We start from the raw sequence: 16,319 nt of genomic DNA, 5'->3' as shown, positions 1-16,319 counted from the left end.
GTTGGGGTGGTGGATGGGTCAAACAACACCGGGGTTCGTGTCCTGTTCTTGTCCCGCGTGTCACTTGAACATGCATTTTGTAACCCCACCCACGATCTCTTTGTCCTAAACCTTACTGTCCCGCCGCATGTCAGTTAAACATATATTTTTTTAAATTGCGCCAAATCGGTCCAGACCTAGAGCGTCAAAAAGTGACGCCAAGAGTCCCGACACGTCAGTAACAAATGCCAAAGGCACCTGACCAAGCGTCACTTTTTGACGCACTGGGAATGACAATTTGTGTCCTGTCTAAACCTTGCATGCACAACAATATCAACTGAGCAAGAAGTAGTTTTTACTTCAAAAGGGTTGCGTCTGAATTTCCATACTAACATGCTATTTATAAGCTAAAACAGTATGTGAGATTTTTTAGTACGTCCGAAACCTTAGTATGAAACCAGTAGTACGTGAACCTCATACTATTTCTGGTGAAATATTACAGTATGCAAACATTGGACACTACGCCGGCATAAGTATCCCACTATGCAATGCGGTAGTGGAACGACAACGTTCATACAGACAAACGGACAGCAACCAAGTAGCTCTGTAACGTCAAAAACGCTGTAATTTACATTTCTACACATAAAATCTGTGATTTTATCACCTGCGACTGTTGGTCTTGTTGCTTACTGTTTTCAGGGATTTAAGCATTCGCCAGAGCTTAGCTCGGCAGGGGTTACCATGGTAACGCGTCTCCAACCAGCAAGGAGGCTCTCAGTATGTGACGTTGAAAATTACAGCTTAGGGGGCGTCCCAAAAGATACACTCTACTGTTTATTTACACAAAAGTATATTGAACGATAGTATACATATTGAGCATGTAGTGCAGAGTGTGAGATTTCGGATGCAACCAGGCTCTCTAACCCTGAGGCATTTTCCCCTGCAGAAAAAGGAAGCGTCAGTCATGAAGAAGAACAACGCCTATGCTGTAGCCGTGGCCAACTACGCTCCCAACCTCACAAAGGACTCCACGCTGCCCACCATCTCCAAGTGTGCTCTGAGCGATCCCAACCACAAGACCACAGCGGAGCTGAAGCCTGAACAGAACAAGAAAACCTTCAACAGTGTCAGCAAGATCGACCGCATCTCCCGCATCATGTTCCCCGTGTTGTTTGGGAGCTTTAACCTGGTCTACTGGGCCACCTACCTGAACAGAGAACCAGTCATTGTAAAATCAGATCCCTCCAAATGAACTGTAGGAAATCCCTTCGAAAACAATTCAGCCCATTCAGGACTAACATCTGTTGGTATTCATTTTTGTCAGCCCAAAAGCTGTTTTACATGCACGGAGAATTTCCTTCTTCCCTTCTTCCCTTCTGTCCTCGCTGAGTACAGTTTGGGATTGTTGCAGGTAAACATCGTAACTGGGTTTCGAAAAACTGTCAAACAGGATACTTTTAGTTTCAGCTGCCCGAACTGAGAGTAAACCAAACGTGTAGTTCCTTGATCTCCAAAAAAAGAAAAAGAAAAAGAAAAGACAAATGCATTAAAAAAAAGAGAAAAAGACATTTCCTGATTTAAAAGTCATCTTGGTGGACACGGTCTGTTCCTCTAGTCCTTATTTGTTTGTTTCCAGAAGGTTGATAGGTAGAGTATAAATTTGGCAATTTAAGAACTGTGTGGTGGGAGCTCGGAAAAGCAAGACCAACCCGGAAGTCTCCCTGCAGAAAAATACATTTCCTTCTAATTATGGCTTCTAAAATGTTAGAATTATGATAGTATATTATTTCAGTTATTATATATATATATATTTTTTTTTAAACTAATTTATCAACACAGTCCGTGAAACGGTGCATAATCAACAGGAACAGCTGATTATCTAAGGATCCTTTTCTTATAAATGTGTAACATGTTCTCATATTTGTGAGATGTACTACTGATGGGTTATGGAAGTCATAATTACAGGAAAACCTCTCTGGATTTTATGTTACCATGTCAAACACTTTAGAATCTTAACTTAACAGTTTTGTCATTAATTAACTTCTGCATTCATGAGACAGAAGGGAGTTGAGAGGCAGCAAGTCAGCACATTGCTCCTCAGTGTAGCAGAAAGATATTTCTAGGGAAAAAAATCAGGAGTTTGCAGAAGGTAGTCTTGTTCTGTGGGGCGGGCAGGTTGGCCCATTACCATCTATATACCACATCCGGCTATTTGCTGGGAACGTATTCCACACCATTGCTTCGTCACAATCACTGCAGGATTACATGGTGCTTTGCTGCTCACTCTGTAGCTTTTGTACAGCTTTTTAGACTTTTATCTTCCCCCACGTGGACTGCGTCACACTGGGGAAGATGATTCTGACTGGACACAAATGTGTGAGAATAGGTGTCTGTGTGTATGAAATATATATGTATTCATGTGTTTTGTTTAAGTGTCTTTGTGTTTATTTCAAATATTTTAAGTTTTTTTTTTTTTTTTTTAAGATTTATTGCAATCTTTTTTATATGCAATGTAGCAGGAACAACCTCCCAGAACAGCATACTGTGTCTGTAATACTGCATTCATTGAATTTTGTGTAGTCTTTGTGTGAACGTTTTAAAAAAAAAAATATGGGAATTATAATGTATATGAACCCTGTGCTTTGTTTAACCCACTTTTATTTTTTGTTCTAAAGATCACTATCTTTTCCACTTGGAACACTTGACCACATGTTTATTTAAATGTTGGAGTGTGGAAGCTCTTCGTGAATCATATGATCGCTAATACAAACTGATGTTCAGTGATATTCACTGATAACGAATCTCAGTGTCTGTTTTTAGCTAGGCAAAACTAAGATTTACCTTCAGAGCCAACATGTGTGAAAACAAACAGAAAAGAGGCCAAAATTGCTAAGAAAAAAACCCTGCAGGGAGCCAAAGAGGTGCACCTTCCAAAATATGTATGTCTGGCCTTGTCTTATGGCCTAGTGGGTGTTGATGGTGGGTGGGTGACCCCTGATGATTGTCAGCTATTTGTTAGTCTCGCATTGCCAGGCCTTCCTCCACAGCACTGCAAGTCCACACAGCATTACTGGATAGGAGAAAAACGTGCTCTGGCTTATTGGCATTTTTGGAAACCAATCACATTGGTCTTGGGCAGTGCTAAGCGCCGGACGGAGCAACGGTGTCTCTGTCTCTGCAAAATAGCCTCGGGAAGGAACTTGTTTTGGTGGAACATGTATACGTTTAAAAGTTGTTTTATAACAGAAAACTCAGATTGGACAGATAGTGTCAAGTCCTACTCTTGTTCACCTTCCAAAGGACACAGGGACAACTCAGATTTCTGACTCAATCACTTTTATTTTGCTTTTGCTTTGTCAGTTGATTGGTCTGTTCAGTGAATTAGGTTATAAACCTTTAAAGACAGAGAACAAAAGTTGTCATTTAAACAAAATTTAATTAAACATTTTTAATGAACTTAAATTAGTTTAAACATTCAATTAAAACCTTCTAAATAACTTTTAAATGAATTAACCACTCAAGACTTTTACATGAAATAAAGAAAGATAATTTCATGAACTTCCAAATTCGTTAGCAAAGTTTTAACATTTAACAGAATTTTAACATTGTACTATACTTTTGTATCTTATACTTTTACTTTCTCAAACTGAAACATTATTTTAGCACAAACCCATTTACCACTGAAGTATATTAACATCCTACTTTATTCTGATCATTCTATAACTTGTATTTAGGCCATATCTGAACTATCTATATGTAGCTAGAATGAGAACTTTAGCCTACTTTCAGAAGACACATCTGGAAAAGTGTTATCAATGGGACCCTCCAGGACAGAGCCAGTTGGCATGAAGCCATTGGTCAGTTATCGATCCCACCCCAATTCATGGAATATACACATGTGGTCCACACACAAAGAACTTTAGAGTGACTTTTGAGAATCTGGGTAGCTGTCCTCTCCGAGCTCTGCAGGGCTTGTACATGATGCTGATTTCTTTGATGTAAATAAACCTTTATAATCAAGAAACAGTGTCGGCGGATTCCTTTCCACACAACATTACAGCATCGCTACCAATTACACTACACCACAAAATCAATTAAGTCAATCTTTATCTTCCTTAACCAATCTACATAGCAGTTAACCAATACAAAGAAAGAGGAAGGTGACGGCAGGAAGTGGAACGTCGGTGGTATGGACTATGCTCTCACCAACGACTGAAAGCCAGACATTTACTCTCTGGTCATTTCTTTTCTTTTCTAAGCTTCCTCCTTGTGCTCTTCGGTCTCTTTGCCTTTGCAATGACCTCCGTAGAGGCTGATGAACCTGGTTGCTTTGCATGCCCGACTCCAATTCTGGCACTACAACGCCGTTCGCCGCTAGCATTCCCCACCATGCCCCGGGCCTGAAAACCTTCTCCTCCCAGTGGTCCTAAGCTCCCGTGCTAGCGGTGTAAATGGCAACACTCCCCCGGTGCTCGACGTTTCCAGTCCTGACCTGACAGCTGACGGCAGCTACAGTTAGCAGCACTTAGCGGTTAGCTTTAGCACTAACCACTTTAGCAACAAGTAGAGATGTCAGTCATAGCTGCCCGGAGGGACTCAGAGGGAAAACATTTTCTCCATTAAATATGATGCAGTTTTGCCAGTTTTAGTGACGTGGTGCATTAAAGCGCTACGCATATCCCCTGGGACATTGATCCCGCTCGCCAAAGTTACACAGGCGTTCGAGCCGCGCAGTGGGAATGACAAAGGCCCCGTTCTCCCGGTTACATGCTGCCAGTCTGACATGCCGCCACTCCGACATGCTTCTATTCCGACTTGTCGCTATTCCGACATGCTGCTATTCCGACATGCTGCTGTTCCATAACCCTAACCCCTAACCCTAATGGGAAAAAAAATTGTCGGAGTGGTGGGACGTTTGAAAACAATGAAAGTGCTGCCACTCCGACAATTAGACGTCAATGTCGGAGTGGGGATATGTCAGAATGGATGGCGGAACCCCATTCTCCCTAATACAAGTCAGTGTAGCATCAAAGTGATTTTGCAGGTGTTATTTTAAGGTAAAATAGTTGTGCAATGTTGCTTTAAGTGACCCCGTATAGAGCATGGCATTCTTTCTTTGCAACACTCAGTGTGGTAACTATTCAAAGCACTTTAACATAGCACAGGTACCATTCACCATTCACCCACTGTGGCCAAGGCTGCCATACAAGGTGCCACTTGCTCATCACAAAAACATTCACACACACATTTACACAGCATCAGGGGCAACTCAGGGTTCAGTGTCTTGCCCAAGGACACTTTGACATGGGACTGGGCCAGGGATCAAACCTCCAACCTTCCAATTGGCAGGCAACCGCTCTACCACTGAGCCACAGTGGTGGGATTCTTTTCTGTAGGATTTGTTTTACTGGGGGAATCTTGCAGAGATTGTTCAGCCACACAACTCCAGTGGAGTTCTGATCAGCTCAGCCTAAATACTGCCATCCCCAGTTTGGCCCAATATGTAATCTAGCAAAATTGTCGCTCTCCGTCTACTGTACATATCCTGCCACACCCTGCTGCTGCTGCTACCTGTGAACCCCACTCCTAACCACCTACCCCATCATCCACCTGTGTGCTCGGCGCCTTCATGCTTTCACATTCAAAGTCAATATAAGTGTGCCACCTCAAATGGATGGATGGATGGACAAAACATATTAATTAATATAAAAGTCACACATTCAGAAAATTCTATTTTAACAGAAAGTACATGTATGTAGCTCATTGACTGTTAACAAAGGTAAGTCCCATATTAATCACTTATGTTTCCTTTGTATTATTGTATCTGCTTGCTAGTTTATTTAAAAAAAAAATACATTTCTCTCACAAGGAACACAAAGGAATAACTTCTTTTTAGCTCTAATTACATAATGTCTTATGGTTGGGTCAAGCAAAAACAACTATTTTGAAACCTGTGATGATAAAATCCAACTTGTTTTTCCTCTGAAAATCTGCTATGACTCCAAGGCCTCGAAGGAAATGCATGTATGCTGCCTCCAGAAAAGGAAGCTACCATACAATCACTGAAAGATGATGGCACCCAAATGTGAATAAATGTGCTTTACTGTTAATAGTTGTACACCAGTGTGCTGATGTAAATAACGGCAGTGAACTGTAATCATTGCTGAAATGTTTATCCTCCGGGCTGATTGCTCCTGGCACTTCATCTCCATTTCTTTTAATGTGTAACCTGCAAGATCTCTGCTGGTACACCCTAAAGACAGGAAGACTGGAGGTTTCGGTGCATGACAATGAACATAGTAAGAGAAAATAAAAAATGAAAAGGGAGTATACCACAAAGGTTAGGAAACAAATGTAAAGAGCCATATAATGAAAAAAAATGAACAGTATTTTATAATGTCAGAGAATACAATAATCTGCAGTGTTATAAACATGACCTACCGCTTACGGAAGGTGCGTCATCCATATTTTAAAGTGACAGAACACTAAACCAAAGTACACAAAATATACGCTTCTAGTAAACGGGCAAGTGGAAGCATTATTAACCATGTTACACTGGGGCTAGAATCTTGCAATGTGGAGCTTTTAAATCAATTTTAGGTCTACTCCATACAAAGGTGTCCAGATTTTCTTAATACACAAGTCAGCAGGCGACGGGGCATCCAAATCCTCACAGTGCTTAGAGCCGCAGCAGCATTGCTGAGAGTGGAGTCCTGCTGAATGGGTAGTGTTGCTGAGGAGGTTGTAATCAGGCCCAGCACCGCATCGACTGCACATCAGCACATTTACCCTCATGTCCGCACTTATCCACCTACCTTTGATCTGCACCAGCAGCACCTTTACCCCTACTGCTGGCTAGCCTTTCACTGGGTGTCATCGGCCCATTCACACTGGGGAAGAAAAAAAAAGAACACAAGCTTTGCACACATCAGCTATGGACAAATAATATTTTAAATAAAGAATAAACTAGGGCTGCACAATATGAGGAAAATATACAATATGTGGTAATTTTGAATATCGCAATCATTTTATTTGCGATATAAAAAAAATAAAGTTAATACAATTTACCCTGTTCTGCATTTCTGGTGCTTTCAGTATTCTGCTAAAATACAACACATTACTTGTTGATTTTATAACAAATGAAAGGAAACAATTTTCAACTTTTTTAATTTTTTTATTGGACAAATTGAACATTGAATGGAGTATGAAAGGCACCACTATAAAAATCAAATGATTTTTTAAATGCAGTTTTCTGATAAAAAAAATCCCTGAGCCTTTTGCGATGTGTTTAATGCGACAGTTAATATTTCGATGACGATTAAAAAAAAATGATACTTTGTGCAGCCCTAGTATAAACTATACCCAAGCAGGTAGGAATACACTTCTTTTTAGCTCTAATTACAGAATGTCTCAAGCTTGGGTCAAGCTGCTGTGGCCCACAATACAAAACCAACCATTTTGAAACCATGCCCTTTTATGCAAATGTGATTAAAATACCCCTATCTTGTTTTTCCTCTGAAAATCTGCTCTGAGCCCGAGGCCTCGAAGGAAAAAGATGTAAAGGAAGCTACCATATAATCACTGAAAGATGATGGCAAGCAAATGTGAATAAATGCTCCGTACTGTTAATAGTTGTACACCAGTGTGCTGATGTAAATAATACCAGTGAACTGTAATAACTGCTGAAATGTTTATCCTCTGGGCTGATTGCTCCTGGCACTTCATCTCCATCTCTTAATAGGACTCAAAATATATGGGATCATATCATTACCTAAAACTATATTCTTAAAGAGGTAGTGAAACATGTTTTAAATTCCAATAGGCTGTAATATCTACATTAAAGCGATATTAGGACTGTATTTTTACCCACTTGTATACATTCAACATGCTCAAACCTTGCCATGTTAATAGAACATTACTTCAGCTGTCAACATGCCTCAAATTATTTAATTATGCACACACACACACACACACACACGCACGCACACACACACACACGCAGTGATTCTTCTGTCTTTAGGGGAGTGTAAGGTGGTGTAGCCTATCTACGGCCTGTCAGTAGCCAGAGGCCGGAACTGTCCACGCCATCACAGGCTCCCTCCACATCCTGCCCGCCACATCCACCCTACCCCTCTGCATGCATGGGCTGCAGCTGACAACACATGTCATGGGAACTTACACCTCAACAAGGCATACAAGTTAAACAGAAAAGTAAGTGAGGTGTGGGCACACTTGATATTACAACTCTCAGTGAAACTGAATAATTTTGAGACTTTAAACAGAGAAATAAAGAAAAAAAAAAAAATCTGACTGAATTTACCATCCCTGACACAATATATCCCACCTGGAGTAGTCTATCTCGACGACGTTTCATTTCTGACGTTTTAAACTCCGGTGGATTTCTGAGGACTATGGTTAACTGCTCCTCAGATCTCTGCAGGGTAAATTCAGACAGCTAGCTAGACTATCTGTCCAATCAGAGTTTTCTGTTGCACGACTAAAACTACTTTTGACAAACACACGTTCCACCAAAACAAGTTCCTTCCCGAGGCTATTTTGCAGAGGCACCGTTGCTCCGTCTTGCGCTTAGCGCTGTCCAAGACGATTGTGATTGGTTTAAAGTTATGCCAAAAAAACAGAGCAAGTTTTCTCCTATCCCAGAATGCTGTGCGGAATTGCCAGACCCTGCAGCGGTTGTGGAGGAAGGTCTGCTAATGGGAGACTACACCTGGTGGATGTTATTTGCCAATAAGTGTTTACCAGTGCACTGTTTCAGTTCATCTAAAGCCAGTGTATATTAAATATTAGGGGTGGGAATCACCAGAGGCCTCACGATGCGATATCATCACGATACTTACAGTATGTCACGATACGATTTTATTGCGATTTTAAACATATTGCAATATTCCGCGATATATTGCAATTTATTACCTTTTTTCCAACTTCAAATTTTCCCCAGTTTCGAAAGATGTCTCCAAAATGGAACTTTGTTAACATCTCTTTTATCTAAAAAGATTAATTTCTCTCTTTTTTCATCTCACTTGACTTGTAAAATGGGATTGTCAAGCAGACAAACTGACCGACACATACAGTATATAATAAAAGATCGATATTTGGTGTCTGTGTATCGATACGGTATTGCCACGAAAATATCGCGATACTATGCTGTATCGATTTTTTTTCCCCAACCCCTATTAAATAAACATGTTTGCTTACTTTCTGATATCTCAGATCTCTAGTACGGAGCTGGAGTCAAAACATAGTTAACCTAGCTTAGCCCAAAGACTAGAATAAGGAGTAAAGAAGCCTGCATTCAAAGTTAAAAAATACACCTACCAACACCCCTGAAGCTAATGGTGTACACAAAGAAAACCGGATGATTTTAGGGGGAGTTAGTCTGGATCAACGGAAGTACATTTAGAGGATATTTGCCTGACATCACGCGCCAGACATCCCTCCACATCCTCCACTTCCACTGTCTGTGTGTTGCCGTTCTCAAAATACCTTCGCTACGGGAGGTAATAACAAACTACGAGCTAGCAAACTACACACTGATTAAGTCAAGTTTTGAAGAAAATTTGGATCATGCAACAAGGCAGGCTTGGATGGTTCTTTTGGGGAATGATTGTCAAGATTTACAAAGAACATGTTTAGGGCATTTACTGGGCTGTTTGGGACCGATGGGTGGGGATTATCCACCAAAACAAGTTCCCTTACGAGACTATTTAGCAGAGCCACCGCCGCTGTATCTGTGGCTTAGTGCCTCCTAGGACGATTGTGATTGGAAGAAATGCAAATGACCCAGACCGTTTTTTCTCCTATCCAAGAATGTATGTATGGTGTAGCCAGACCTTACTCCACAGCACGGTGGAGATAGGTCTGGCAATGCGAGACTAAGGCGGAGTTACGTGTTGAAACTGTGTCTTGACAAACCGTTTATCCACCCACCTGGTAGTTCAGTTTTATAGTTTGTGCTATAAAACTGACAACAGAAATAAACAACTTTACCAATTTCACATATCTCTGCAATTCAAATCAAAGGCCATTTGTCTACCAGGAAGTGATTTTTGTGTTAGCGCGACGCCACAGTGTTTCGGTCTATTCCTCCAAAATTGTCCTTAAATTTTCTTCCAGTCTGAGCAGTAATTCTAGTTGGAGAAAATGAACATGAATTCTCATTTTCATCACATCACTGGATTGCATGCCCGTTGATTACCTTGCTTTTGTTTTCAAACTCAACAAAGTAATTAGCACAAATGCGCTTATCACATACTGTATCTTTGACACAGTCAGCTTCTCGGTGCAAAGAAAAAAGCCACCTACTGTATAGCAGATGATGAGCTGTATGATCTAAAATACATATCCAGCAATAGCACTGGCCCGGGGGATGGCAAAGCTGTTCACAATGGTTTTATCATGTGTGAATAATCTACCTCTCTCACCTCTGCAGCCTCAGTCAGCAAGATGGGACGCAGCCATGCGTCCAGAAACAAATACAAAGTAATCTGATGGGAACAATAATATAGAATATTTTACAGCATGTGAGTAAGGCAGATATGATCCGTTTATTTTTATTTAGACTGCATTTGATTTGAATGTTGCTGCATTGAATAGATTTCTAGAATATCATTTTTAGGTATGCAAAACATAAACCCAGTCAAGGTAAGGGATAAGGCTTCTTCTTGTCAACAAATCTCATGTGCAGACCCAAACCAACAGGGAATGTATTTACTAGCAGGTGTTGTGTGCATAGGTGTAATTTACAGAGGGGATGGGGGGGGGGATTACAACCCCCCCAATAATCAAACTGGCCCGTGCAATCCACCCCAAAAAGCTATTATAATTTCCTTGACATAAATAAAGACATATGCACCATAAATTGATGCAGAAAAGGCAGAAATTGTTGCAGAAACATACACCAGAGTGCAGAAAATAAAGTGTTTGATGTTCAAAATTTCAGTTTTGCTCAAAAGTGGAGATCTTAACCCTTCAAATGTTGAACCCAAAGTTGTGCCCTTGGTTGTGTGTGTATCACAGCCTGATAGATCTTCTTCCTCTATGCCGTAGAGCTCCATTGTTGTTAAAAACACATCAAAGAGCCACACTGTTAAACTGGCACTGGAAACAACATGTTTCATTACCAGGACCACACACACACACACTGAAGTTTATTTTAAGTCAATCCCACATACACCGTCGCGCTGCCACAAATCCTCACTAGACTTTGCCCTGGACCTGAGGAACTGTTTTGACCGTAGGGACCAGGGTCTATATTTAGTTCTGGGGGCTTTATAGCGGGTAGCTTCTTTCTGAAAGTACAGGAACCTTCAGGGTGGGGTTTGCAGGGATGACCGTCGCTGATTGGTCAAACACATAACCACTTCATTCGTTAAACAAGGAAGTACTCTCAAATCGACGTATGACCAATTTAGGATGAGGGAAGAACATTTCTCTTTGTTTGAGACTATTAAAAGTAAAGTTAGGCTTTGCTGTCGGCTTCCTGACTCCTTTTATAAGAAGACAGAGAGAAAGAAAGATAGAGATCGAGCGAGCCGTCAAGGAAACCCTAAATTGCAAGCTGCAAAGTGTGTTTACCCCTGCCACCCCCAGCTGCCCTCATCCTGTCATGTTGCTTTGGCCTATACGTCAGCGACCTCATCTTCCTCATCTTCACGGGTCTTTAGACCATGGTGGAAATGCACATAGCCATGGGCAGAAGGAACCTTCTAGTTCGTTCAAAATAGTTCTGGGGACTTTCAAAAGACCCCGCTGAAAAGAGTCCCCAACAAATGCACCATTTGCTCTTGTTTAAGTCACGTTTCGGGATTGCCCAGAAAACGTTATTCTGCGAGGTCTGTTAACAGAAGTGCTGATGAATACAGAGTGAAAGCTTTGATGAAAAGATAAAAGCAAGTGGGATTTCTTGAAATTGGTTTCTCTCGTATCATCTTCGTCATGCTATTTAGGCACTATCAATTAGTTGATACAGTTACTTATTCAAACCATGAATAATATTTTTCCCACATGAAGTTTACGTGTCAAATGAATTTAAGTTATGTGTTTCTTGGTGCCAATTAAAAAGAGCTGATATTGGCTTAAACAAAGTAAGTACGTTGGGTGTGTGTGTGTGTGTGTGTGTTTGATTGACAGGTGTCTGCTGTGGTTGCTGTTTGCTCGTCCCACATCTGTTTCATCCAGTTGTTATCATACGTTTTGGTGTGCGAAATCATACGGATCCGTTCATGAGAATGTGTTGATGATATCCTACCAAATTACAGCGATTTCTGGCCTGTCACATGACGACCGGTCACATGAGTTTAGCGGTGTTTACAGTTGAATTTAGCTGTGAAAAAGTGAATGTGAGCCGGGTACAGAGCATCGGGAGGGAGGCGGTCATTTCAAAAGGCGTTGAGTTTAGCCGACAAAAGTTGACAGTCCTGCGGAGACGACAGTTAAGTTTAGGCACCAAAACGACTAGTTGAGATTAGAAAAAAAGTTTGTGGTTTGGGTTAAAACAGCACGTCCCTCCTGTTGTCCTCGGGTCAAGTCTGACCCCTTTTCAAATTTTTCTACATCAGAAATTTGGGTTTCTTTCAACAAAATTGCCCAAAAATAACATGGATGGTTCAACGTAGCACTCTTCGCAATTAAATTTAATTAAAAGTACGTCAAAGAATGTTGACTAAAATTACATAAAAGTGACAAAAGCGCCAAAAATATTGAAAAAAGCGACTAAAGGCATTGAAAGCCTAGAAAGCAGCGGCATAAAGCTTTGAAAAAAGCGTCAAACAAGACACTAACAACGTTTAGCAACAAAAAAGTAAAAGAAATTGTTGGAAAAAAATCATCTAAAAATGTGTTGAAAAAATGTGAACACAAGGGTTAAGTGGTACTCCCTAGACACTAACTCCCTCTGGGGGGAAAGTCTTGTGTTTTCCCCTTAACTTCTTCCGGAACATTAATTCCGCTCCCCCGCCTAAAAAAGCCCAGTGTTTTATGACCCAAACATCCACCCTGACCTTCACAGCGCTGTGGAGGAGGGTCTGGCAATGCCAGACTAGAACACAGCAGACAACAGACAACAAAATAAAAGAAGCAGCGACCAAGAAAATGAACAAGTAACATCAGTAGGGAATAATCGATTTATGGTCTGTCACTGCATCGATGCAGAATCTTCCACGTCCGCATTGCTACGCATCAATGCCATGATTAATTTCAACAACAGACAGTCTGTGTCCAGCAGTCACTAGCTCCTGCACCATCTGTAAATAGATTACACAGCAGCTGATGTGAATATGAAAAATGACAGCTCTGTTTTCAAGCGTGCATAACCAGTGGTAGAATGTAACTAAGTAGCCTACATTCACTCAAGTACTGTCATTAAATTTGAGGTACGTTGTTGGTCTGATTGGTTGAAGGACTATCCAATTGCGGCCAGAGCCATTCGAGGGGCGTCCGTTAGTGACGCCCCTTTGGAAATGAACTGTCAATGAACCTTCCCCAGACCCACTCTGTTACAACTGAGAAGGGTCTGGTGTCAACCAGCCTAATTAGTAGGCCTAATTTTACTTAAAGGTCCAATGTGTGGGAATTTCTCCCATCTAGCATTGAGATCATATATCGCAATCAACTCTCTCGCGCCACGCAGTTCAAACTAGCCTTCACGCTTCAAAAAGCTCTTGCTCTTTTCAATATCCTTTTTCTTTTTCTGGGCGAAGAAGAAGACTCCTGTTGCAGGGGCCGGGAAGCTACGATACCCATTAGCAGCATTAGCAGCACCTGGGAGTTTATCATGTGACAGTGAAAAGGCGAAAGGCAGAGTATGTATGTCCATTACCGGCTAACGTATTTCAAGATGGCGCATGAATATGGAGCGTCTACCCCAGTTCATGCAAATGTAAAATTTCATGCCATAGGAATACTTGGAATTGATGGTGGTGGTAAATATTCATGAAAAAGAATAGTTTGTGAACGGGCAACACAGATTTAGATAAAAAAAAAAAAAAAACTAAACACGTTACACACTGAACCTAAAGGATCTGAATACTTCTTGCACCACTGAATATAACATACAGTACAGGCCAAAAGTTTGGACACACCTTCTCATTCAATGGGTTTCTTTATTTTCATGACTATTTTCATTGTAGATTCTCACTGAAGGCATCAAAACTATGAATGAACACATATGTAATTATGTACTTAACAAAAAAGTTTATAATAACTGAAAACATGTCTTATTATTTTAGATTCCTCAAAGTAGCCAACCTTTGCTTTTTTTGATAACTCTGCAAACCCTTGGTGTTCTCTCAATGAGCTTCATGAGGTAGTCACCTGAAATGGTTTTCACTTCACAGGTGTGCTTTGTCAGGGTTAATTAGTGGAATTTTTCCCTTATTAATAAAAAAGCAAAGGGTGGCTACTTTGAAGAATCTAAAATATAAGACATGTTTTCAGTTATTTCACACTTTTTTGTTAATATAAGTACATAATTCCATATGTGTTCATTCATGGTTTTGATGCCTTTAGTGAGAATCTACAATGTAAATAGTCATGAAGATAAAAAGGAAACGCATTGAATGAGAAGGTGTGTCCAAACTTTTGGCCTGTACTGTAATATTTTATCCACCACTAAACTAAACATTTTTTTATTTACAAATATCAACATTGTTGTTGTTGTAAACATGATTAATACATATGAATACAGATTATTTATAAACAAACACCATTTATTATGTGTATGCTATTTATTTATTCAGTATGCCATGTTTTTTTAATTTTTTTTAATTTTTACATTTTCCCCTTTTTCTTTAACTAGTTTATTAGTTTTAAGTAGCCTTATCAAGTTATTTATTTATGCATATATTTTTGCATTTATCGGTTTATTTTAGGGCTGTCAAAATTAACGCGTTAATTTTTGCGTTAATTTTTTAATATTTAACTCGTTAAAAAAAATTAACGAAATTAACGCAGCTGTGTTTGTTTACTGAGAAACGTAATACGTCTACATAACAGCAGGCGGCGCTACTCTGTATTGTTGCCCAAGTAATGAAAACCGGCAGCTGATTGGACGAACGCGTCACATGGGTTTGTTTTCTCCGGAAAACCAAAGCCAGACTGTCATGGCGGCCGTTCAGAATACGATCTCATATTGTACTAAAATAGTTCACTGAAACATGTTTCTGAAAACATGTTAATGCAGCTGCTGAATCTGTCTTCATTTCAGCTCAACAAAGGTCAGTTTAGAAAATTTTCGGCAGATTTTGAGAGACTAGTCACGTCATTCCGCTCGCCATTTCCGGGTGAGTCCCTACTGCGATATTACGAATCCCACTATGGCCACGCCAAGACCCGCCCTTCAATAGCGTTCACACACTACTATTGGCCAGGCGTCCATGCTTACATGTACTGGTCCTATCCCCTGACCAATCCCCTAACCCTAACCTTAACCACTCGAGGTGAAATGCCTAACCCCAACCAATCGAGCTGCTTCATGGTGTGGCCATAGTGGGATTCGTAATTTTGCGTCCCGACTGCCCTGCCGGCGACTGAACTCTCGGCTCGTTGGAGATGAACTGCGCCTCGCCTGTAAAGTAGACGAGAGCAGGCGACAGCAGCCGGGGACGGTGACAAAAATCTGCTCTCAAGCCATTTCAGCAGCCTTCAGCAGGACTAAATAAGCCAAATTGTTGCTGCTGTTGTTCTGAAAAATATTAAACATTCTGAACTTAGCAGAGCCTTTCCTTGTTTGTTTTTTTCTTCATATTTGCAAAGTTAAGTGATTTAGCATTTAAATATCATTATTATAAGCTTGTCTCAATTTAAAAAAGCAATTAATCGCATTAATTACAGCAAATTGTGCAATTAATTTGTTAATTTTTTTTAATCGATTGACAGCCCTTTACTTATTTGAAAATGCAATTTGTGGAAAATTAGAGTTCAGAAAATAATTTCATGGTAGCCTATCTACAGTGACAGTTAAAGAAATCATAGACAGTAAGGAGTACCTAAGAATATGTGTTTTGTGAGCAAAAACCTTCATTTGTAAAGTAGTAACTAAAGCTGTCAGATGAATGTAGTGGAGTAAAAAGACCAATATTGCTTTTCTGAGATGTAGCGGAGTAGAAGTAGAAAGTAGCATGAAAAGAAAAGTAAAGTACCTCAATTTGTACTTAAGTACAGTACTTGAGTAAATGTAGGCTAGGCTACTTAGTTACATTCCACCACTGGTTTTCTAGTGTGCATAACAGCAATATAAACCCACCACCACGAGCACCAGTCAGTCGGTAGCCTAGCCTAGCCTAGCCTACTGGGTGTAACAAGGAAACAGACGCCCCGTGTGA

General features: G+C 40.4%; 1 protein-coding gene across 1 annotated transcript in view; it reads left to right on the top strand.

The window, feature by feature from the left end:
* gabra2a (gamma-aminobutyric acid type A receptor subunit alpha2a) overlaps positions 1-1,695 on the top strand; it is a 29,278-nt gene extending 27,583 nt beyond the window's left edge. The window contains exon 10 of the mRNA XM_028565899.1: positions 926-1,695. Within this exon, the coding sequence (XP_028421700.1) occupies positions 926-1,231 (306 nt within the window). The 3' untranslated portion in view covers positions 1,232-1,695. The remainder of the gene's footprint in view (positions 1-925) is intronic.
* The last annotated feature ends 14,624 nt before the right edge of the window (positions 1,696-16,319 follow it).

This window comes from Perca flavescens, chromosome 20, assembly GCF_004354835.1.
Source record: "Perca flavescens isolate YP-PL-M2 chromosome 20, PFLA_1.0, whole genome shotgun sequence".
In the NCBI taxonomy this organism is placed as follows: Eukaryota; Metazoa; Chordata; class Actinopteri; order Perciformes; family Percidae; genus Perca; species Perca flavescens.
This window is presented reverse-complemented; position numbering and strand designations above follow the sequence as displayed.